Raw genomic sequence first — 23,686 nt, 5'->3', positions numbered from 1 at the left:
CAGTCGCGAGGATATTGACACCTTGAAAAGATATGCCGCTGAAGGTGTATTGCCTGAAAAATCCAAACATAGCTAGCTAGGCTTTGAAGCAATTCGTACCATCGTGTGAAATACCAACAGAGAACAATTGCCATGGGAAGTGGGACTAATAGAGGGGAAACTAAATATACATCTGAAGTAAATGTTTGAACGAAAGTCGAGAAGAGAAATTTTGGAACAAGAATCGAAGGTTAGTAAAATAAAAGGAATGAATATATCCCAAGGCAAAGGTGGCAATTTTGTATGGTGGACTACCATGTGAAGGCTTCTTCGGCGAAATCGACGACGGCGCCCATTCCAATGTTGTTACGTGCAGCAGCACGCACCTCGTCTGCGAATGCACCAGGCCCGCAGACAGAGACAATGGTGGCACCCACACGTTGGGGAATGGCCTCGTTGAGAACGACGTCGGGGCGACACCGGCCTGGGAACATTTGGACGGTCGCACTGGGTGATACGATTTCGCGACTGCTTTTTGGTTTGGACACGAAAAGTTTGATGGTAAGAATCTCGCGCCTCGATGGAAGCCGGAGGATCTGGTCCATCCACTCCCGTACCCAGGCTAGATGTTCCGTACTGCGTACAGACCATACGAGGTAGATCTTCTGGGTAGCCACGCGACCCTCTGAGGAGCGTATGAGCAAGTCGCGGACGTATAGCATATGATGGGTAATGCCTGCACCGGCTGAGAAGAGTATAGCTGTACCATAGCTGCCCATGTTGCACGCATGGGACGCATAGGGTCCTTCAATAAGCCCCGAGGTGTAGAGTGTTTGTCCAGGCGAGGCCAGAGCTTTGTTGTACAACTTCCGTGTCATGCCTTGTCGAGCACCAACGATGAGGGAAACGGACGTGGGCTCCTGGGAGTCCCGCATATACTCATCCAAACTAGCAAGTGGCTGCTTTTCGAGAAGCGAAGGGTCGATAAGATCTTTTTCTGTCGTAGCAGGAACGGTCACGGAGCTGCTTGGGTCTACCCAAGCGACAGAAAATGGATGCGACATCCAAAAGGAGACACTTGGGATGTAGGCGTACACATGGCTTCCGGGGCTGATGCGCACACGCTTGGGCAAGTGAAAAGTCACCCTGCAGGCTTCACCTGGGAGGGCTTCCACGACAAGCCGTGTGGACCCTCTTCGGGGAGAGATATTCAAGTACAGAAGTCGACAGAGGCGGGCTGTCCTTTCCAATAGCCAGAGAAGACCCAGCGCTATAATCCACGGCTTTTGCGGGAGATTGTCGAGATCCAAGTGCATCAACACACCAAGGTAGGCTAGGAAAGCGGCGAGCTGGTGCAGATGCAAGAAGGTCTCATAGAAAGCATGCCGGATCGGGGATGGCGAGTGAAGACCCAGTGTGATCATGGAGCAAGTTCCCAGTAGGCCCCAGGTGAAGAAAGGTGTAGTGCGTAAACGCTCGAGCATGTCAGAGAAGCTGACCTCGTCGCAAGCATTTACTGCCCATGCGCACGTGTGCACAATGCTTTCAAGCACAACTATCCGGCCCAACCAACGATGAAGGAGATTGTAGGTGTCGAAACTCACATGCAACAAGGGAATAAGCGGATTGTTGCGACCGGCGAGGATGAAAAGGGGCACCATGTTCAACACTGCCAAGGTACCTGAACGTCCACGAAGCTCAGCCACAAGGGCTGCCTTGACGTTCGCATTGTAATCAAGCAGAGTACAATAAGCGACCTGACTCGCCAGATATAGCACGACTAGAATCACCTGGAATCTAGAAGGCAGTGTGCCGACGTTGATGGCGGATGAAAGTTGGATTTCTCGGTTGTGCCTCTTCCTGCCCAGGGGCGCATACAACAGATGCTTCTTGACGTTTGCCCAAAGCGAAGATACTTCAACGCTCCAAAAGGTCTGCTCTCTCCTGCTTGCCGTTAGAGAGGTAATTTGACGAAGATAGGCATGGCTGATTTGTCCGACACGCCCGCTAAAGACAACCAGGGCGACGAATATCAAGGACGAGAAGATGATCCGTGAAAACAGAACATCCCGCGGGACATCAACACCGTTCAGACCACGCGAGTATTCATAGACGTAGGTGGCATTAATCCCATAGCCTCGCGGGATGAGTCGATGGTGGGATTCATCCATTGATAGAGAGATCTACGGCCCAGCGTAGCACGCAGTCGCTCAAGATGGAGAGACAGAGCGGACAGATCGGACAGATGTCAACAAAGCTGAGCGGGGGTCGATAAGGGCAGCAAATTCTTGAAAGCCACGATTTCCAATTATAATTCGGTTACGGTCCAGTATGACGCAGATACTGAATGGCTAGGGAACACCAAGAATGTGGGGAGAGGCGCGTTATGCCCAAGGAATCTCAGACGGCAAACCCCCACAGCAAGAGGAGCACGATCAAGTTAAACGGCTCTTGTGTGTGGTTTTGATATACAAAAAGCTCGAGATGTCTCCCCTTCAAATAAGTGCTTGTTGAAGCCGTCCTGATCAGGCGGGAGAGGTGATGGTGTTGGTGAGACGGTATGCGCAAATGACCAAGGCGTTGTCACGAGCAATTGCAGCTAAAGGAGCCGAAGAATGTTGGAAACACGGTACGAGGTAGCGAATCTGACGAGTTGAATCTTGCAAGTCCTCCAACATTGAGTCATTACCAGCGTCATAAGTGCTGAGCCAGCCTTCGATCATCACTTACCTCCACTTCCCTACATGCATGATATAAGAAGAAAAATTCCAGCAAGAGGACAGGGGACGCACAGCGTCGTAGAAAGAATCAGATAATTCAAACCGGGAAACTAAAGGTTCCCAAAGATAAGGTACTGTAAAAAAAAACCTGACGTCTAGTGTTGTAGTAAAGAAAGTAAATTGCCCACCCCCACGATGAATGACGTTTAGATGTAGCGAGATGTAACCAATGATCGACGGTATCCGAACAAAGAGCGAAGACGGTCTACGCTCAAGAACACGAATGGCAATGTCTTGAAACAATAGACTGACTCGCTGAATGGACTGGCCACACAATGAAAGAACGGCCACCAGCCAGCTGGCTCAGAGAAGTGAATGTGTTGGTGGAAATAGAATGAACGAAATAAGGAACGAAGCACAACTTAGAGTGTAAAGTTGAAGAAAGATCCCCTGTCACCCGAAGGAGATCCACGGCGCAGCAAGAAACTTTAAGCGAAAAGGAAAGTCCAGCGCGGATCATACTTGAGATCATGCTGGAGGCCCAAGGGACTAATGACCCAGTCCACAAAACCTGCTAAAAAAGCAATAATGGCGTGGTCCTGAAGGGGTGTTGCCATGAGCGCCGCCAAGACTGGCCTCTGCGCTTGGTTCCGAACCTATCGAGTGGTCTCTACGGAGCAAAGCGCCCTGAAGGAAATGCATCGTTGTTTCTGATAGAGACAGCCAGCCCTTTGGGCTTGGCCGGTGTTTAGCGCTCTTGGCTCCTATCAACCAACCGCGGAAACGGCCGCTTGCAGGAACATGGCCGACCGAGGGCGTCAACGCAGGCCCTGTTTCCAATCCGCGCCCTCTTACCACCTTTCAATCCCACCTTATGATGCTTCCCATAACCAGCCAATTGTACCAAGTTCACCAGATAGCCGCTGGTGAGCATGATGTATTGGCCTTCGGTCTGGTTCCTCACGTTTCAGGTTCTGCAATTCGGACTGAAACGACCGACCCGTATTGGCCGTGATTTGCATGCTAAGCAGCAGCAACGGCCCACTGGAAATCCACCGACAACACTGCTCTGCTGAAGGGTTAGCTATCATGAACCTGCAGAGAAGGAGCAAACGGTAGCCTGGGTGTTCCTGTCATCTTTGCTTGAACCCATGGTGAAACAAGGCTATCCATGAACCTCAAGTGGGAGGTGGACTGGAGAAAGACCAAAGAAGGTGGGTTTGGCGATAAGGAGATTAATTGCCTAGAAAAAGTCACATGGCGGTCACGGGTCTGGTCCCTAGTCTGTCCCTGTTTAATCTAATTTGGTGTCAGTCTATTACTCTACCTTTTCTCCCATTGCCTGCCCACCCTTCTGGATCCTCGGTCCCTGGCGGACCTGCTTCATTATTTTCGGAAGAGTTTTCCTCACTTGCTATTATCTTGGTGGGATCTCTTGGTAACGGATGAGACTTTTTCCAATCTATAACCTTTCCAGGTGCCAGCGGTTTCCCTTGAATCGGTCATTTCATCCGGAGTTTCAATTAAATAATTCCTTTGTGCTCCCTTGGCGCCTAGCATAGAATGCTAGCAGAGATAACCAGTCTATCGCGACGAACGAGTTTCACCTAATATATCCTGAGCAGCCGCTAATCTGGTATGACAGACTAAGGCAAGAAAGACCTGATAATAGCATCCTTCAGATATTGATTAGAAAACGCTGAGTATCGCGTGGTGTGAAAGCAGGTGTTTTACATCATTGGTGTATATTCCATCTATCACTTTCAACCAGACCCCTAGCACAGCAAGGGCAAAAATGCAGACAAAAATAGTCAGGGGAAATAGGGACGAAAAGAAAACATGAAAAAAAATTGCCGCCACAGAACTTTTTACCGTCCCATCCAACCGCCATCAACGGTGATAATTTCACCTGAGACATAGCTACTCGCTTGACTTGCCAAGAACACTATCACGCCCTTGAAGTCTTCTGGCTTGCCCCATCTTCCCGCCGGGATTCTAGCCATGATACCAGCATTGCGGTTGGAATCATTGATCAGGGTAGTGTTCATATCCGTGGCAATGTATCCGGGAGCAATTGCATTGACGTTGATACCCTTAGCCACCCATTCGTTGGAGAGGGCTTTCGTTAATTGCGCGACACCTCCCTTTGACGCTGCGTATGCAGGTACCGTGATACCTCCCTGGAAGGTGAGGAGCGATGCGACGTTGATGATGGCTCCACGACGACCAGTTGGGAACTCCGACTCATCTCGCGCCAACAAGTATGCACCGAACTCCCGACATAACGTAAAGACGGACGTCAAATTGACTTGGATAACCTACATAATTCCATAGTCAGTATCTAGTCTTCAGCTCCACTTCAGGAGAAGGGAGGTCCAAAAATAGACAGAGGTAAATAGGTGGCTGAAAAAGGAGACTCTTTGACACATACCTCATCCCAATCTTCATCCGGGAACTTTTCACTGGGGTGTCTCCGTTGAATTCCGGCGCAGTTGAGTAGGATCTCAGGCTTGAGGCCTTGACTGGTCAGAGCTGGAATGACACCCTTGATCGATTCCCGATTCGACAACTCTGCCACGTGGATCCAAGCTTTCCTGCCAATGCGATTGACGATCTCATCGCGAGTCGAAGTGTTCGACTCGTCTCTCTGTTCGTAGAGCGTTAGTTCCACACGACGTTTCGTCACGGCTCCCCTGTCATTTCCGTAGCGCCAATGGGGAGGTCGCGGCTGTGCGCACCTGAATCAAGATGATATCGGCACCAGCTTCGGCAAGGGCAAAAGCCATTGCCTGCCCAATGCCCCTAGTTCCTCCTGTCACGATGGCGGTCTTGCCGCTGAGGGAAAACAGCGACGCAACTGCGGCCGACATTGTGATTGTTTCGCGCTTAGATGGTTACTAAGAATAGTAATTTGCTGTCAAGCGTCCTTTCGTTTCTCAAAGTATTAGCGTTAGAGGTGTATCTTGCTGTGCAGCTCAACGAGGGAGGAATAGTCTTCCAAATTCTCTTGCCACCAAATCAATAATCGATGGCGACGAGTCATCCTTACTGTCCTGCTAATAATAAATAGCTGTCCCTCTTCCTCCGCGCGCGGGGCAACAGCGACTAATTCCCTTTTGGGGAAATTACATTGCCGACACTGCGCTTCGAACGCCGACGCCCCGCATTCGGCTATTGAACTTTGTTCGGGAATGCTCCGATTTGCGTCTTGTATGGTAACTCGTACAAATGACATCTCATGGAGTTGGGGTGCTTTGGAAATGCTGGTTTCTTTGGCAAAAGGCACGGAATAATCCGGAAAATTAGCTATGCTAATGCATGATCTCAGGAAAGTGCTCAGAGTATGAGGTCATGCATTGAACATCTCCGTAATTGGTGTGTGGGAGCTGCGTGGCCATTTCAGACGATTGTTTGTACAAGCATCATTGCCTTGCATCTCACCATCCAATAAGCGGATCAGTAAAGCAAAGTAATCTATCTCACTGATAGCTCTCAAGGATCTGATAAGCTACATAGTTGAAGTGTCCCTAGGGCTAATGATCTGAGGTTTAGTGATTCTCACAGATGCGTTAGACAGACATTAGATGGATTCCTCATAGTATGGCCCGCTGCAGGCTTTCTATATATCCATGTGCTTGCCACCAGAGGCACCACATCAGCTTTATAAGGAGAACCTCTGCTATGACTTCGACATCATGCAGTCAGTACTTCTGATTGAATTCAAAAGCAGCGCACGAACTAGCTCTTAAGATTGAATTAAGCTTAAACTCTTCGTCGAGATCAACAGCTGCCCGGTCTTGCATATTGAAAGCCTTGGATTGCCGACTCGTTGAATACCCGTATGTATGGGATGAGTAATACCAGATTATTCCTTGGCCGTGGGTCAGGAAAAACGCAATGCTCACAAGTCTGCAGCGTTTACAAATCCTTCCCCCCCCCCCGCAGCCTGGCCCTTCTCGACTGCTGAGTCGATGATTTGGGGTTACGAGGCGGATTATCACTTAGTGCGCAATTTGTACAGAGTTGCTGGTGCCTTAAAAGCCAACTTGTGTGGGGAAGCCACGAGCGCCCGTCCGGAGCTCAAGTTACCCCAACAATCATATAGGAACTGTTCGGAGTCGAGCAACACCCCGAGATCTCTCTTACCCTGCTCTGCAGAGGATTCAACCTTGTTTCCTAGCATCAAGAGGAAAGCATTCCCGTCTATTCGTCTCTTACACTTTCCATCTTTGCAAGCAAAAATCGCAGGAGGGAATTACTGACGCGTTTCGTTCCCAAGCCGACCTGTCAGCACTGCTGGGATGAGATGTCGCATTGGAATTCTATCACTTGACGCTGTAAGCTGAAGAGATTAATGTGCTGTATGCAGCGATGGAGCAAGACGATCAATCTCCGCCAGTCGAAGGGACCCCGACGTCAAGAGCCAAGGCCCGTTCAGATCATTTAATGAAACGCGTGTCAAGAGCATGTCTGCATTGTAGACAGCGCAAGTCGAAATGCGACCTGTAAGTCATGACTGTGACAGACGTTTATTCCTCCTTTTATTTCCCACGTTATTTCGGTTCAGCTTTTCCTGCCTGTCGGTGATCTTGGGAGGCTAATTACAATGTAACACAGGGATAGCAGTGGCAGCCCGGGAGTCCCACCATGTCAGCGGTGTATCAGGGATAACCGTGAATGTGTCCTAGGCAGTTCCAATCGAGGGGGACGGCGGATTCGCAAGAATAAAATCAAAAATTTCACACCAGACAGCAATTCTTCTGTGCGAAGGGATTCCGTCATTGAGGCACCAAGCCCTTCCAATTCAGAGACTCGTCAAACGACGTCTAGTTCTTACCCTGGTCCCGTTGTCTTCCTACCCCCTGATCCGCCGACCGCAACTTCAATCTCCGTTGATGATGATGAAGACGAAGCTTCTATCGGCGATGTTCCCCGCAATCCGTCTGATGCCTGGCAGTGTCTGACGGGCATTGCGAAGAGAGGTACAGAAGACCCGAGCGCCGAAACGGGCGTCGAACCTCTGCGTACAGGACCCAGTGCATTCTCATCATACACGGCACTTCAAGACAGTTCTGTTACTGGGTTTCAGTCAAATAGCGGCATCAAAGCGTACAGGCTAGTGCAATCACGCTCACTAGATCCGGGAACGGTATGGCAGTTAGTGGTTCGCTACGCTGAAAACTTCCATCCGTACCTTCCTTTGGTGCCACGAAAGTACTTTGATCGCAGTGCGCTAGATGCATTTGCTAATAACGAGAAGCATCTGCTTACTGCCGTCCTCACAATTGCTTCGAAAGATCTAGCCGAACGGCCGGAGATCCACGAGTACTGTTCTAAGTACATGCATGAGCTGATATCTGGAATTGCTGCTGGAGCCGATTGCGATGTTGAAGCTGTGGAGGCTCTTCTTATTTTGGCGGAATGGGAACCCCAAGGCCTCCGACCGCGCATTGAACGTGTAGGCCGTGGAGAGGAAGATCGAGCTGCCTGGATGCATGTAGGGCTCGCCTTGCGATCTGGTTGGTTTCTTGGCCTAGACAGGACGTCATTCAGAGGCGATTCTTCTGGAGACGCGGAGACAGAAGCTCGTAGGCGGCTAGCATGGACGAGCTGCTACGTATCGGACCGATTGATATCTGTTCGTATTGGACGTGCTTTCTGGTCTCGCGGGCCGGGTCCGATGACTGGCCTTGTCAGCCAAGACTTTCCATCGTTGCAACCCGCTAGAGACGGTGATGAGGATTATGCGAAGATATTTCAGGCTACCCTGGATCTGACGCAACTTTACGGAAATGTTCACGATGTGCTCTATTCTGGCATGCGTACGAGCAATCAAATGATGCTCATGGGCGACTATGTTAAGTACGTGGATGATTTTCGCCTTGCAATCTTGCGATGGAAGTCTATCTGGGGTTCTCTGTCTTGTAAGTTTCAGCTCCGACGAAGTTTGGCCTGGTTGACTGACAATTCGTAGGTTCACCGCCAATGAAAACCACGTTACAGCTGTCCTACGAATACCTGAGGCTATACACAAACGCTTTTGCCTTCCAGGCGGCAATATCCCAGTCGCTTGTGTCCAAGATCAGGAACGATGACAAGGCTCAAAGAGATCATCTGCGAGCAACGTTTAACAATGTGGCCTCGATGCAGGATGCTCGGTTTATCTATGAATCGGTCGATGCCGCAAAAACATACCTGACCATCCTTGTTGATGTGGTTCACCCAGAAAAGCATCTTCATTTTATGCCGTTGAGGTATTATTTATACGGGATCTACGCAGCCGTATTTCTGTACAAGGTAATATCCTTTGAGATACGAATGTACATATGAGTAACTAACAGTGCATTCAAGGCACGCTCATTCGGAGTAATGTCTCACTTGGAGGAGCTGAAAGTGCGGGATCTCGTGACGCGGACCACCGAAGTACTGAAGAGAGCAAGCGCTGGATCTGATGACATAGGATCGCGTTATTCTCGACTCCTTGAACTCCTTTGGAAACAGAAGTCGATGGCACCAACTTCACCAGCCGGAACCCATCAAAGCGGTGATGTCCTGATGCAGAGTAACAGCGCATTATCGCACCATTTGTCCGATCAAAGTAGCTACGTGCACTTCAGCCCTGCGAATGACTTCTCATGGCTGGATCTCGAAGCCGTCGGGGATTACGTCTCTGGAGATCAAATATCGGGAGCCAACACACTCGCATTAGATACCTTCCAGAACCAGGACATCTTCCAAGCGGGACAAGAGCGATCCCAGGCATGGCAGGTTCCATGGTCGGGCGACATGAGCAGTAGCCTTCTCTTCTGATTTCTATGTCTCGCAAGAGGGAGCGCAATCAAAAATTACCCTTACCCCCGCCCATTGAAGAAATTCGTGCTTTCTGGCGGCTCTGGTTGAAGACCCCACGGCGGTGCGGGGCTGTGGGGGGCGCCGGGATGGTACCGACGTGAGGTTAGATGCTATTCACATCGCTCGCATTGAAGCACGGCTTCGGAAGGTGGCCTGCTTGTTTGGTATGTCGGTGGCCTGATAGCGCTTCTGTTGATCTAGCTAATGGTTTTACGAACTGCCTACAGGCCGATTAAGTTGGCTACGTGAGTGATCGCTGCTCATGCGGATGTCATTGCTGCAAAGCCTTTGTTGGATGCATACGGCCACGCAAGTTGCATGTGCGTGCTACATTATCTGTAGCCTGAACATGCTACTATGACGGAGGAAATAAACATCGATTGATGCATATACCTCGATCATGGCAGCGACAAGGGTCGGCCGGTGGGCAGCATATGGTGACACTCCTACTTACCTCATCAAGCGCGCGCTGCAAGGAGAATGGTGCCTTACGCTTAGGGATCTTAGACAAAAGCCTCGACAGTTTCAAGTAGGCTTTTTCGCTGACGGAACTCGGGGAGATTGAGTGGTTGTCAATCCCTGAGGGTTGTATCCACGATTTCTGAGCGACGACCAGCTTTTGGAGCCAGCTGCTAAGAGGAGTGTTAAATGGTGCAGGGGGAGACTAGCAGATGCAGTTGCATGCAGCACCGCTATTTAGTGTGCATCTAAACTCTATTTGTCTACTATATAACAACTCTGCTCCTCAAGCTTGGGGATGCCACAGTCTGATGCATATATTACCTTATGTCGAACACCCTGGTGCTAAAAAGAGCGAGCGTTTGGTAAACGTCTTGGTCTCATATCATGCCAAATATCTCAGTGAAGCCGATTATGGGGCTGCTGCAAAGTCTTTCAGTCATACCGGTCATATCAGCATTCAGCCTCTCAAACGTGGGGAAGGGCGGGCATTCTCCGCATCGGGATTTGAGGCCGAGCGTCGATAGCCGACAGTGAACTGGAAGGATACGCCGGTCTCTCCACGGCCAGAAAGGAATACGAAACAGTCTTCATATTGATCGACCCTGGCTTGTAGCCTCATGATATATACTATGAATTCATAGTCAATGGCGGAGACGGATGTTTTTTTTTGCACTGATATTAGTTTTGATGTAGTTATCAGTTGCCGAAATAATTGACCAGTTGGTGAAAGGGCATTAACTGCAGGGTGAATGAGCTGACTATGTAGCCCAAATTGGTTTAGCGTATGTCTGAACTAGAACATGATTCGATCATGCGACAACACGATGAACAAAACGACCAGCACCTCACTCCTTTCAGAAAAGGAATATGACAGCATTACATCTAACAAATATGACATTTAGTTACTAAGAATAAGCAATGTACATACTTATAAAGCCATCGATCGACGAAATTGACATCGAAGTAGACAATGAAGTACCTACGGACCGAAAGCTAAAGGGCAATACTGCCGGGCGGTGAGGCGGGCACCTGCCCCAAGCCGCTTAGTGTTAGGGCTCTGATACCCTAGGCGGGCGCCAAGAGCGAAAAAGCGCACCACAACGAGCGAGCCTCGCGATCTCAAGTTCCAGCGGCCGACGACAGGAAAACGACAAAACTTCTCACCCGACATCGAGGACCACCCGCTCGGCAACCACATCAAGATGGTGAGTGCTATATTCGCGTTTGCTGCTATCGGTGGAAAACGGACATGTCAAAAAAGCAAGGGAAAAAAGATATCGTGAAAAGAAAGAACCGCTGCCCAACCTCTCGTTGTACCGGAATCCCTATCTATCATATTCGATCCTGCGTTTTGGCCGATGAAGGAAAACTTCATACCGAACAATTTTCGACTCTCTCTCCCCCTGCTATGATGAACATCTGTCCACCGATATGCATATTTTATATGGAATTATGTGCTTGGGAAAGAGGAAACGAAGAAATGATACAAGAGGGATTGAATGAATGGTCTTGCTGATTGTTGGATTTTTCTTGTCGCCATCAGGTCCGTTACGCTGCTCAGGACATTCCGGCCGCTAAGAGCGCCCGCGCTCGGGGCTCTTACCTCCGTGTCAGCTTCAAGAACACCCGTGAGACCGCTCAGGCTATCAACGGCATGAAGCTGCAGCGTGCCCTTACCTTCCTCACCAACGTCACCGAGAAGGCTGAGGCCGTCCCCATGCGTCGGTACGCTGGCAGCACCGGTCGCTGCGCTCAGGGTGAGTGGATGTGTTTTTTCTACAGAGTTTTTGGAAAGAGATGGGAATGGAAATTATGGGTCGACAAATGAACCGACATGGGCAGAAATCTAAGGGATGGCAGGACTGGAGGATATGATTTCGGAGGATCTGGCAAAAACCAAGCGTTTTGGTAAACGAAGACGCTGACCGTCTTCTTTCTCTCTAGGCAAGCAGTGGGGTGTCAGCAAGGCTCGCTGGCCCGTCAAGTCCGCCGAGTTCCTTCTCGACCTCCTCAAGAACGCTGAGGCCAACGCCGACACCAAGGGTCTCGACACCGGCAACCTTGTTGTCAAGCACATCCAGGTCAACCAGGCTCCCAAGGGTCGCCGCCGTACCTACCGTGCTCACGGTCGTGTATGTTGAAACCGGAATCCGAGATATTTATTATGTCACGCATCCCCGCAAAACTGACATATGGATTAGATCAACCCCTACATGACCAACCCCTGCCACATCGAGCTCATCCTCACCGAGGCTGAGGAGACCGTCGCCAAGGCCGCCGAAAACAAGGAGGTCCGCCTCAGCTCCCGCCAGCGTGGTGCTCAGCTCCGCCGTGCTCTCATTGAGGCATAAGCGGTGTGTGGGTGTCGGGGAAAGTGTGAAGTGGTCAGAAACTGAATGGGAATGCCGGAGTTTGCTGTTGTACGGATCCAATACCTGGTCACGGAAGGAATACAAAAGAAATTATTACTTTTTTGACAAATGGAAAAAATTCGAAACCATCCGGCGAAAAAAAAATGATGGTGATGATGATGGTTTGTCTTCTGCTTTATGCAGAGACAAACATCTTTCTTTAGACATTGATCTCGTTTCACCCCCCGGAGAATCGGTTCGACTGGATAGTTTTTTTTTTCCTTTATAGTCCCTGGCCATGAGCTAAGGCGGCTGAAAGGAGTCCAGGGAAAATTATTCCTTCATCATAGTGGATACTACTACATGGATGGCGTACATCGGTACGGCAGGTTTCGGACATTCTCCTACTTCAGGACACTTTTTGCGAGCGTTCAATTCATGATGGGATACGGAATTCATTTTTCTTTCATGAAGTTGTAAAGAAGAAGACGAAGGAAGGATGATGGAGGTTCATCATCAGCCCTGCCAGTCGGACAGGATCGATCCACAAGCGTAGGATGATAAGGATTCCGTAGTACTAGTAGAAATTGGCTACTTTGCCAACCCGTCATAGGTCTGTCTGTTCTGGTCTCCGACAAGAGTACTGTGCATTTGTAACAGTCAACTGCGCCACAGCTGCTAGACCCTCTGATCTGCAGGCTGCAGCGTGTGTGGACAGGCATCCCCCGACTCCAGAACTCCTTCTCCCCATCTTCCCCCTCCGTCAGCAGGTTGCAGATGGGCAGAGTCAGAGGGGAGGGTATTCTGGCTCAGCCAAGCGTGGCTGTGTGTGTGACCATCAACCCGTCACAGGCTCCAATCGGCCCTTGCGAACAGACCATCAGCCAAAGCTTTTCCCGTGTCGATGGGATTCTGCGTCCAATGCGGCCTTTTCTCCCGACGAGGCATTCGCATCCCCATGACGACTGGAAAACTATGCTTAACGGACAATGGGGGGAGCCAACCTGCATACGTAGCTGTATGCGGTTGGTTGCGCTGACAGTGCGGGATGCTGTACGCATTGCAGAGTCTTGGTAGTCAAGCAGGCATCAAGATTCATAGGCAGACGTGGATCTTATTCTCTTGACTTCTCTATGTCAGTTCTGGATCGTCCCAAGAAACGCAAACAAGAGCGCTTGCGTGTCGCCGACAAAGCGCATTGCCATCGGATCGACTGCTTCAGAATCGGGAGTGATGGATGGATGGATGGATGGATGGATGGATGGATAGATTGACTCTTAATCTTGACTAAAATCTAAGTTTGGTTTAAAGGACTCTCCGCTGCTTTTTGCTCCCCGCGGCGCTTAAACCGGCCCTGCGAGGCTGCGACGTCTTTTTTAGTCTCGTTTGCTTGACGGCCCCCTTTCTTACTACTTAAATTTTTCGCCAACCCCATTTCCTACTGTCTATCTCTACCCAGCCGTGATAGCTTGCGACAAGTCATCATGAAGCGCATCTTCAATTCCTTCAGCAGGCGATCCAGTGAGTCTTAACTCTCCCACCCGTTGCTGATCGGCATGCGACGGTTGACAATGCTCACCTCAGAATAGGTCCCGCGCGCGACTCCCCTTCGTACCCCGAGGGCTCCCCGGAAGGTATCATACTTAGAGAAGTGGTTCGTATTGATCCAGAATCATCGTTTGAGCTCGTCCAACTAATCACATCTACGGTTTATAGACCGCGTTCTGCGAATCGGGCCCCAACAGCGCCGTATGTCCCACCCTGCGGAACCCCCTCCCCCTTCCTCAATCGCCTCATTCCCATTACTCGCCTGCTTGATAGCGACCGTACTTACAATGACATATTCAGAATGGAGACGAGTTCGTCCACCTTCCTGCCATCGTCGAGAGCGCCGAATCCAGCCCCAACGCCGCCCGCGAAGCCGCCCTTCGCATCTCCAAGCTGTTGTCCAATCCCGCCAAAGCCCGGAGCAATGTGCAATACAATGCGATCATGCTCATGCGCATCCTCATCGACAATCCAGGACATACCTTTTCGCGGAACATCGACGCCAAGTTCGTGGCGACTGTGAAGGACCTCTTCCGCAACGGGCGGGATATGAATGTACACAGCTTTTTGCGGGATACGTTGGATTCTTTGGAAATGCAGCGGGCATGGGACGAAGATCTCGCGCTGCTCCTAGGGATGTGGAGCAAGGAGAAGGAAAAGTATGCTCCCAAGAATACGGGTAATGTATGTGACCAGACATCCCCCACTACTCAGTCAAAGCATCGCCAAGCTAATCTTATGATTCCCTACAGCCCGGCTTGACACAACCCCTGGTCCAGCCATACCGACAGACCCCAAACTACTTCAACGCCCCCAATCAGAACCAGCATGGCGGGCTACCACAGCCCGAAGAACTCTCCGCACGCATCTCCGAGGCCAAGACATCCGCGAAGCTCCTCATCCAATTCGTCCAATCCACGCCTCCGGCCGAGATGCTCGAGAACGAGCTCATCAAAGAATTCTCCGACCGGTGTCGCACCGCCTCCCGTTTCATCCAGAACTACATCCATGCCACAAATCCCGCCCCAGACGAGGATACCCTCGTGACGTTGATCGAATCCAACGACGAACTGTCCGTCGCCCTGTCCAAGCACCAGCACGCCTTGCTCCAGGCGCGTCGCGCCCAGGGACAATCCGGCAGCCAGTCGCCTGCATCTTCCAGTCAGGCCTCGTCCTCTGGCGCCGTGCAACCCCCAGCCCCGGCAGCAGCAGGAGCTTCTGCGCCGCCGGTGCCGCCTCGGAATCAAACGCAAAGCCCGCTATCCTCGGGCTCTTCTTCGACTGCTCCGGTCCTTCCGCGCACGTATAGCAACGGCGCAGGCCGGTTTGAGTACCGATCGGAGGATTTCCAGGTGCAGAACCCGTTTGCTGATACTAGCGCACCTGCTGCTACTGGTGCTGCTCCTGTGGCTCCTGCGGTATATGGTGATCAGCAGCAGGCTCGCCCGGAGGGGTCATCTCCTGATTGGTGGGCGGAGGGACAGCAGCAGCAGCAGCGACCGGTACAGCAACATTATTAAGATTGTATGCACTGTAAGGTGGTGATTGGATAATGATTTTTGTTTGACTTTTGATGTATCGATACCTTTTGTGATACCTCTACCGCGGAGTGAATTTGATTTGCCAGATGTGCTTGTTTGGTACGTTAGTATTTATGAAGTGCCTATTGACATGAACACAGTATATCAGTAGGCAGTAAATTCAGTAAGATATCGTAGTGAGATAAAGCTTATTAGTGGGGTATCACTTCGTAGTGCTTACTGCTATAGTGTTGCCAATATGGCTATTCGGGACTGGCTGTGCCTAGTAGCACTTCCACTATCCGCTTGACACCTTAATAGGTGGATTGTCTATTGATAATCAATTTACCCTAGCATGTCATTTGCATGCTATGCTTTAAAAAAAAAAAAAAAGGCTCTAGATGTAAGTTACATTACTACCCTGTTTTTCGATCGCTCCTCCCGCACTACTAAGTACTACATTTCATTGTACTATCCATATGCGGTAAAGAACATACCCATCGCCATCATCCAACTTACAAGACAACCCTACTACTACTATCTAACTAAGAACATGACAATCCATATAAATTTAAAACAAACCTACGCCTAGTCTCCCTTGAGTATCAAAAACACTTATTGGGTATTCTTACTACAATACAACTGCTGTGCTCTGCCGGTTATAGAATAATCAGCAGCCAAACAAGCACCCTTCAAATTTGGAAACTCTATGCGAAATCTACATCTCTACTACATTTACTACGAAACACAAGATCAATATACAGGCACATCTATTCACACCACCACTCTATCTAACACAGCAACTAGTAACTATACACACCGCACCGTCTTTAGTTAGCGTACTTAAGAAGAGCCTTAAGCAAGCTAGCAACCCAAGTGAGCTGCTCCTCAGCAGTACCATCAGTGGGGATGGAGACACCCGAGGAAGAAGCAGCAGCAGCAGCAGCAGCGCTAGAAGCAGCAACGGGGGCGACAGTAGCGCTCTGCTTCACGCTAGTAGCGAGGGTAGTAGGGACGCTAGAGGAAGCGGGAGCGACGTTGTTGGCGGTGCTAGGGGTAGTGACAGCGGCGGCGGCAGCAGCAGTGGTAGTAGTTTGCTGGCTGGCAGCGGCGGAAGAAGAGGACGAAGAAGAAGAAGATGATGAGGAAGAAGAGCCAGAGCCACCAACAGTAAAGTCAATGCAAGACTCATAAGTCTGATCAATGGAAGCAGCGTTCCACCACCACTGAAGAACACAAGCACCGCCCTCGGTACACTTATCGCCGAGGTCATCGGGGATGGTGACGCTGAAGCTAGTCTCGTTGGCAGTGACACCGGTAGCGGTGGAGGCGTAAACGCTCCAGTAGATCAGAGGGGAGCCGATGACGGTGTTGGAGGCAGTGTCAACGACGGAGACATTGGCGGTACCGGTGTGAGGAGCGCGAATGTCGACGGTAAAATCGACGGTCTCACCGGCCTTGTACGAGTAGACGTTGTCCTTGTTGTCGGCGTACTTGTAACCCTTGCAGAGCCAGATGTCACAGGCGTCGGCGTCGTAGTCGCTTTGGCCCGAGGCGATCTGGAGCTCACCCTGCACGTTGCCGTAGTTGTCGGCCTCCTGGTTGTTGTACACTTGCTGCCCACAGGCCTTCTCCATGGCGCTACCGGGCATACGGGCCCGAGGGGAGGTGACGAAACCGTGACCCTGGGCCAGGGAGACGAGCCCGGCGAGGGCGAGGATGGAACCAGCCTGCTTCATTTTGTTGGGAAGGTTTTGGTTTTGTAGGAGAGAAAAAAAATAAAGATAGTGTAAGGGTTCTGGTATACCGGTATACCAGATGGTTTGATTCTTCAAGGAATGGAGTTTTGTGGAAAGAATGTGACGGTCACAGACCGGGGAAAAGAGAATGTGGGAAAGAGAGAAGTGAAAGAACTTAGACAAGCCTGCGTGCTGAAGGAAAAGAAGAGAGGAAGAGATGAGGGCGACGAGAGGGCCGTTCTATATAGGCCGTTGAAGTCGGCCGGGGCGTTCTGGACCTGAACAAAGCTCTCCATCATGATCGATCGTGAAACGGTCCTAGCATCGTAGAGAGGGCCCTCCCAAAAGTCCCTGAAGATAATAATGACAGGGGAGACACTCCACCGGGAACTGGAGACTGACTGGACTGGCTCAAGCGCTGGCAGCAGCGCAGAGGTTTCATCTTGAGGGGCGTTGAAACGGTGGGTGGAGATGAATTCAACGCCGGCGGATTGACCGGGATGCTTGGCATCGCATGGGTTTCAGCTTCATTAATGCCGCGCCTGATCACTGCCAACCATTTGCTCCCTCTCTCGGTGACCCTCCGGTTGTGCTTTTCCTGTCTTGCATCTATAATGCTGCTTTCCTCTTCCTTCCTTCATTTCCGAAAGGGGCCCTCCCCCGTCATAACTGGATCTACTCCCCATTTTGGCTTTTAGACTCGGGCCAAGGTTCGGGTTCCATCCGGACCGGCGCCAATCAAAGCCATGGCACCAGTCGGGACTCAATTTACTCCCGACAAGCATCAGCCCTGGCGTTATGGCAACTTAGCAACAGCAGGGTTGAGGATGCTGGTATTCTTTCTTGGCTCGGACGTTATCCACCCACACGTTTTGCCCTAGTTCATACATCTCAGACCATTCACTCCTCAGGTCCTTCCTCCACTTTTCCTCGCAGGGTAAGGAGTTGTGCATATCTCTGCTCCAACCAGGATGAGGATTTTTCCAAACCATGTCCCCGTTTCACCCTACCTGGCAGGATTAATTTATTGATGAAATCAGCGGATCTCTTTCTATTCTTGCAAGTGCGAACGGTGGAAGGCTACTCATCTATCTGTGGATGTCACCCGTCAATTAATAGTGCTGTCTTCAAGGTCCTGCTGGTTGGCCAAGCGATATGGCAGGTAGTGTTTCTGCTCCTGTGCCCATCCTTTGCAAGAAGCAACAGAATACTCCCGCAGATTTCGTGAGGGTCATCATCTGATCAATCCAATCCGCTGGTGCCAAAGTCGGAACTCGATGGTATTGGGAACTGCAAGTTCCCAGACACTGTCCTCCAGGTCTACATCACACCACACTGAATGATCATACTAGTCAGCTATCGTGATCGAACGATTTCTACCAGCTTCTAGCACTCTACTGTCAAGGGAGAGACTGGGGGAGATCTTCGTTCTTTACACACATACAAATCCAAGGAAATGCGGATACGTATCCAGCATCATGCTTGCAAAGCCAACCACTAAGGGCATGAGACAGATGAAAATGTGCTAACACTCAGAGATAACAGGAACAGCTACATTGACTTCTAGTCATGCACATGGCCCCAAACCCTTCCAGCTACACAGCCGAGTCAATATAACCCTACCTACCCTACGATGGAACCTCGAGTCTTACCAAACACCACACACACACGATTGCGATCATGCTTAATTCAACAAAAGAGGGTGTAACACTACCTTCCTTACGCTCTATGACTACAATTCCCTCGTTTCCCTTCCCCAGTAAACCCATCCGCGCCCTAGAACATCGATGCAATAGAGTAATACCAGCATGCCTCTACGCCCTTACTCATACAACCGAAAACAAAAGACCCCATATCTGCAACCCACCATTTTTCTTTTTCCAATACTATAATCAATAGACTAAATCATACTTCTTACCAGCAAGAGAATAACCAACCACTGAACCATACATAAACAACCAGAAGAAGTCTAAACAAACTGATCACTCATCACAGAACAGTAAGCAAACAAATACTCATCTCCAACCCAACCATCATCCCAAGTAACCCACCTTAAACACAGACTGAGTGTAGGAAGTTCCCTCTTTATCAAAGCATCAACTAAACAATCATTAAATTCCTCAACAGACCCATTCGTATCTGTTATTCACCAATACCCCACTGCCCACATATTCATTCACATACACTCTCTAGCCAAGCTAATCAATGAAATAAACCATCTCCACAATAGATATTGTGCTATACAATACAATAGGGTCATAAATGAATACAATGAATAAAACAATGCAGAATAACTGAAAGAAAAGTTTAAATACCTGCTTGGATCCACATTGTTTGTTTGTATCTTTGTCTCTTTTGTTCTCTTTTGTTCTCATGGATAAGTCGCCAAGTTGGTTGTGTAGGTGGTTATTATTGTCACGGCTCTTGGGTGTGGGACAATGATAATGCACATGGGGGTGTGAAGTCTACTAATGTCAATGAAACATGTAAGGCGAAGAACTACGATTGACTTCGTCATAGTATGATAGAAACAATCTGATCATTGACTTTTATTTCAACTACTGTATAGCCACATGGGGAAACCTCTACCGCTACACACCATAACCAGTCTCACCACCACCTCAATTACCAAGCCAGTATAGAACAAATAGATGTAACGAATGGGATAAGAATAGAGGGATAAAATGAATGGACGTAGGCAAAAATATAAAATGTAACAACAAAGTGGTATATTCGTATGTGTTCCCCAACAATCAATCAACCATTCCAAATGCATCTATGATCCCTTCCCTCCAAGGGCTTCGAGGAAACAAATAACTGCTTTATCACTGTATGTATGTATTGTCTCTGATGTAAAAGCACAAATTAAATCGATGACGATTGCTCGAACAAGGCGATCGTCGAGCAGTATGTGCTCTCGTTACCTTCTTGCGGGACAAGGCCATCGCCGCTGGACGACGTGATCATGTTGGTGCTGGCCTTGGTGCTCAGCCCGTAGATGTGCACGTCGGAGCAGTCCACCTCAACAATGTTCTCCTGGCAAGACTCCGTGGCCAGACATGTCTGCGAGTAGTTGTCGAAGAAGCTGTAGAGACCGGCACCGTAGATGTAGGTCTCGGAGCTGTTGATGATACGGAGACCCCAGGCCTTGCGGCAGGAGTCGGTCGTGCAATACGAGAAGTCGGGGTCGGACCAGGAGGTCTGCGGGGTGAAGGGAGTCAGGGCGTTGGGATTGGCCTGGTAGTAGGGGGTCTCGGTCTGGATCAAGCCCATGAAGACGTTCTTGGCGTTGGAGACCTGGTAGTTGTACAGCTGGTTGTGTTCGGCAGCCGTGCCATACAGCCAAGCAGGGCCCTGACTCTCGAGGAGGATACCGCGACCGTTGTAAATGTTGATCTGTCCGTGGCCGGAAGCGTCAAGGTCGTGGTCAGCAGTCCAGAACCAGGTGTTCTCCAGGTAGACACTGGCGTTCTGGGTGGCGTGGAAGAGGAGGAAGGCGCCAATGCACTTCTCGTTGGGTGTGGTGGTCTGGCTGGGGGTCTTCGCGCAAGTGTCGGACTGAAGCTGAGTGCCGGCAGAGCCACCGATGCGGGCATGGACATCCCACATACCAACAGAGCCTTGGGAAGCAGCTTGGAGGTTCCACTGCACCAGAATGGCACCGGGAGCGGGGCCCTTAGTCTCCAGGACGAGGTCACTGATCTCAACGGAGCCAGACTCACCGGCCTCACCGACCTGGAGCATGGGGATAGGGTTCTTCTGGTCGGAGAACTTGTCGCCATACGCCATGAGCATGGGCCACACCTCACCAGTGATCTTGATGTTCTTGGGAACCTTGATGGTATCGGTGATGATGTAGGCACCGTGGTCGAAGTACACGATCTGGTCCTCGGTGGCGTTGTTCAGGACGCTCTGGATGATAGCCGTGTCATCGGTGGTACCGTCACCCTTGGCACCGGCCGACTTGACGCTGACGAAGGACGAAGCGGCATACGACCCGTACAAAGGCTTGGACTTCTCGAAGACACTGCCAGAGCTGGTAAGAAGAGAGCTGGCCATAGCCTGGGAGGGAATTGTGGTCTCGATACGGGTCTTGGTGACGGTCTTGGTTGAGCACTGGCCGGTGGAGTTGCTGGAAGTACCGAAGTAGGAGCCGGAAGACGAGGTGCTGGTAGCAGCCGTGGCAGAGCCGGAGCCCTGGGCGACGACGGAGGCACCGGCCGACTGGGAAGTAGGCTCAGCAGGAGTCGAACCAGCAGAAGTTCCGGCAGCAGGGACAGAAGCCTCGTTGGGGGCCGTGGTGGCCTGAGAGGTTTCGCTGTCAAAACCTTCCCAGCTGTAGCTACCAGCGGCCGGGTACTGCACAGACATGGATGACAGAGGCACCACACCACCAGCGGCGGTCGTAGTCGAACCCTCCGCTCCGACGTCAGAGGCAATTCCGAACGAACCCGCAGCAGTTTCAGTGGCGTAGTCGGCACCGCAGGCTGTGATGGTCTCGGTGATAGTTTGGGTAATCACCTGAACATCCTCGGCCTGAACGGCAGGGGAGCGCTTGGTGACGGTGCTGTTGTTATTGCTGTTGCTGCTGCTGCTGCCCGGGGTGTAGACATTGCCCTGCACGTAGTTCGAGACAACGGACCCACCCTTGAGGATAGTGTCGCCGTTCACACTTGCAATGGCAACTGTTGAGCCGGAGAAGTCGACGTTTTCCAGGACCAGGGCACCGCCACCGGTGGGAATGCTGTCGCTGCTGAAGGCAGTCACAACACCAGTAGGGGTGCTGGTGAACGTGCTGTCCAGCATCAGGACGGACCCCACGGTCTGGTTGGACGGAGAGGCGGACATGTTCAGGCCGACCTGGCAGTTGTTGATAGAGACGGACTTGAAGGTCCAGGCCCAGTTCCAGTTCATGTAGATGGCGGTGTTGCAGTCGTTAAAGGTCAGGTTGCGAGTGGTGAACTGCTGGTTACCGAAGAAGGCACCGTAGTTACCGCCGTTGAAGGTCAGGTCGGACATGAAGCCACCGGATCCGTTGTCCATGAAGATACCCTGCTGCTTGTTGTTGGTGCCACCCTTGACCATCTCAAAGCGGATGTTCTGCAGACTGGTGGCCTGGCCGACCTGCCAGTGGATACCAGCACCCGAGGAAGCGGGCATAGCGGTCAGATCAATGACGAAGTTGCGAACGGCACGGAAGAAGTTGTTCTGGTTGGTGTACCAGTTGTCGCCATTGCTGTCGTAGGGGTCGGCATCAATGACGGCCATACCGCTGAAGCTCGAGGCAGCCTTGAGGACAGGCAGATCGTTGGCATCGCCCACCATCTGGGTGTAGTAGTACTGCACAATGGGCTTAGACACCACGTAAGTACCGGCGGGGAAGTACACCAGGGCCGGGGTGGTGGTAGACGAGTCACAACCGGAACCGCAGCGGCCACCAGAGGAGATGGCCTTGTTGATCGCATCAGTATCATCGGTAGATCCGTCACCTGCAATAGTCAGCATCAAATACCAGCCATGTAAGGAGGTCTGACTCACCCTTGGCACCATAGTCCTTGACGTTGCGGTAGATTGCATAGCTGCTCGTGGTGTTGCCAAAGGGCACAGTGCCCTGACGCTTGATGGTTCCAACCCAGTAGTCGGAAGCGCGCACCGCCAGATGCGATGTCGCTTCGACAGACCCGGACGTAGGGACAGCATTGACCAAGGCCACTGGCACACTCAGTAGCAGACAGACGTACGACACAAACAACATGATGGAAGTGTGGAGAGACGCCATCGTCAAGACAGCGACGTTCACTGAGCCGGCAGGGAACTGAAGAGCGAGAAGGGACAGTAATATAGTAAGGAGGAACGCTGACGAGCGACCAACACTTCAGTAACCAGTACTGAAGAAATATCCAGACAAGATCGTGTGAGCCCCAACAGGAGTGGTCTGTCACACGACGGGGTCAGACGGTGGACTGGATAGGATGTTGTAGTTGGAGTAGTAAGTAGGGAAGAGCAAGGAATGTATGGGGACGCAAATCAGCCGCCAGGGGAGAAAGATGTAGTAAAGGAATGAATGTAATAAAACACACAAAAACACAACACACACAGCAAGACAGTAACACTCGGAAACTGCCTTTTTTTTTCCACGACACAAAGACAGACACAACCGACGAGGGAACGAAAGGACGGGGGAAAGAGAATAAAAAAGAAACGACAAAGCTAGGATATGAAGGGAACGGCCGAAGTAAATGAAGGTTATTACACCCGGGATAAAGTGGAGGTGGGAGGGAACAGAAGATTTGCTGGCACCCGCGGGAGGGACCAATGGATCCAGGCACACAAACTTGCCCCGTTCCTGACCCGACGATTGGTTCTGGCTGGACTGCGATGCCTTGTCCGTCGCTGGAAATTACTGCTTGACTATCGCCAGATGGTGGTCCGTCTGCAAGAAAAGCTGCTGAAGGTCCAATCACGCGCCCCGATCGCTCCACTCACACCAATTAGCTGCGATAGTCGTCGTCTGC

At 50.8% G+C, this 23,686-nt stretch overlaps 8 protein-coding genes across 8 annotated transcripts; 4 read left to right on the top strand and 4 right to left on the bottom strand.

Annotated features, from left to right (window-relative positions):
* Window positions 1-180: 180 nt before the first annotated feature.
* BO87DRAFT_4062 (ferric reductase family protein) lies at window positions 181-2,524 on the bottom strand. Its single transcript, XM_025625979.1, has one exon. It carries the CDS (start codon window positions 2,148-2,150, stop codon window positions 291-293), a length of 1,860 nt encoding a protein of 619 aa, XP_025485111.1. The 5' UTR covers window positions 2,151-2,524; the 3' UTR covers window positions 181-290.
* Window positions 2,525-4,210: 1,686 nt separating this feature from the next.
* Window positions 4,211-5,720, bottom strand: BO87DRAFT_371811 (putative 2-deoxy-D-gluconate 3-dehydrogenase). Its single transcript, XM_025622126.1, has 3 exons — window positions 5,438-5,720; window positions 5,131-5,346; window positions 4,211-5,017 (listed from the first exon to the last, which is right to left on the bottom strand). The coding sequence occupies exons 1-3, from the start codon at window positions 5,567-5,569 to the stop codon at window positions 4,568-4,570; spliced, it is 798 nt and encodes a 265-aa protein (XP_025485110.1). The 5' UTR covers window positions 5,570-5,720; the 3' UTR covers window positions 4,211-4,567.
* A 1,350-nt stretch (window positions 5,721-7,070) lies between these two features.
* On the top strand, window positions 7,071-9,509 carry BO87DRAFT_296460 (Zn(II)2Cys6 transcription factor; the record flags this gene model as incomplete). Its single annotated transcript, XM_025618990.1, has 4 exons — window positions 7,071-7,204; window positions 7,317-8,623; window positions 8,674-8,996; window positions 9,051-9,509. The coding sequence occupies 4 exons, from the start codon at window positions 7,071-7,073 to the stop codon at window positions 9,507-9,509; spliced, it is 2,223 nt and encodes a 740-aa protein (XP_025485109.1).
* A 1,422-nt stretch (window positions 9,510-10,931) lies between these two features.
* rpl17 (60S ribosomal uL22 domain-containing protein) lies at window positions 10,932-12,364 on the top strand (the record flags this gene model as incomplete). Its single annotated transcript, XM_025624565.1, has 5 exons — window positions 10,932-11,029; window positions 11,083-11,218; window positions 11,557-11,770; window positions 11,958-12,145; window positions 12,215-12,364. 5 exons carry the CDS (start codon window positions 10,932-10,934, stop codon window positions 12,362-12,364), a joined length of 786 nt encoding a protein of 261 aa, XP_025485108.1.
* A 1,352-nt stretch (window positions 12,365-13,716) lies between these two features.
* Window positions 13,717-15,537, top strand: BO87DRAFT_371808 (uncharacterized protein). Its single transcript, XM_025622125.1, has 5 exons — window positions 13,717-13,885; window positions 13,954-14,018; window positions 14,081-14,113; window positions 14,213-14,596; window positions 14,665-15,537. Exons 1-5 carry the CDS (start codon window positions 13,849-13,851, stop codon window positions 15,430-15,432), a joined length of 1,287 nt encoding a protein of 428 aa, XP_025485107.1. The 5' UTR covers window positions 13,717-13,848; the 3' UTR covers window positions 15,433-15,537.
* Window positions 15,538-16,189: 652 nt separating this feature from the next.
* Window positions 16,190-17,428, bottom strand: BO87DRAFT_3944 (lytic polysaccharide monooxygenase). The gene has a single exon (XM_025625117.1). The coding sequence runs from the start codon at window positions 17,169-17,171 to the stop codon at window positions 16,263-16,265; it is 909 nt and encodes a 302-aa protein (XP_025485106.1). The 5' UTR covers window positions 17,172-17,428; the 3' UTR covers window positions 16,190-16,262.
* On the top strand, window positions 17,429-18,599 carry BO87DRAFT_3949 (uncharacterized protein). Its single transcript, XM_025625154.1, has one exon. It carries the CDS (start codon window positions 17,686-17,688, stop codon window positions 18,397-18,399), a length of 714 nt encoding a protein of 237 aa, XP_025485105.1. The 5' UTR covers window positions 17,429-17,685; the 3' UTR covers window positions 18,400-18,599.
* Window positions 18,600-20,036: 1,437 nt separating this feature from the next.
* Window positions 20,037-22,950, bottom strand: exgO (exo-beta-1,3-glucanase Exg0; the record flags this gene model as incomplete). The annotated part of the gene is made up of 2 exons (XM_025618984.1): window positions 20,037-22,660; window positions 22,710-22,950. 2 exons carry the CDS (start codon window positions 22,948-22,950, stop codon window positions 20,037-20,039), a joined length of 2,865 nt encoding a protein of 954 aa, XP_025485104.1.
* Window positions 22,951-23,686: the final 736 nt, after the last annotated feature.

The sequence above is a fragment of the Aspergillus neoniger genome (assembly GCF_003184625.1).
Source record: "Aspergillus neoniger CBS 115656 unplaced genomic scaffold BO87scaffold_1, whole genome shotgun sequence".
Taxonomy (NCBI): domain Eukaryota; kingdom Fungi; phylum Ascomycota; class Eurotiomycetes; order Eurotiales; family Aspergillaceae; genus Aspergillus; species Aspergillus neoniger.
The sequence above is the reverse complement of the archived record's forward strand: the minus strand, read 5'-3'. Positions and strand labels throughout refer to the sequence as shown.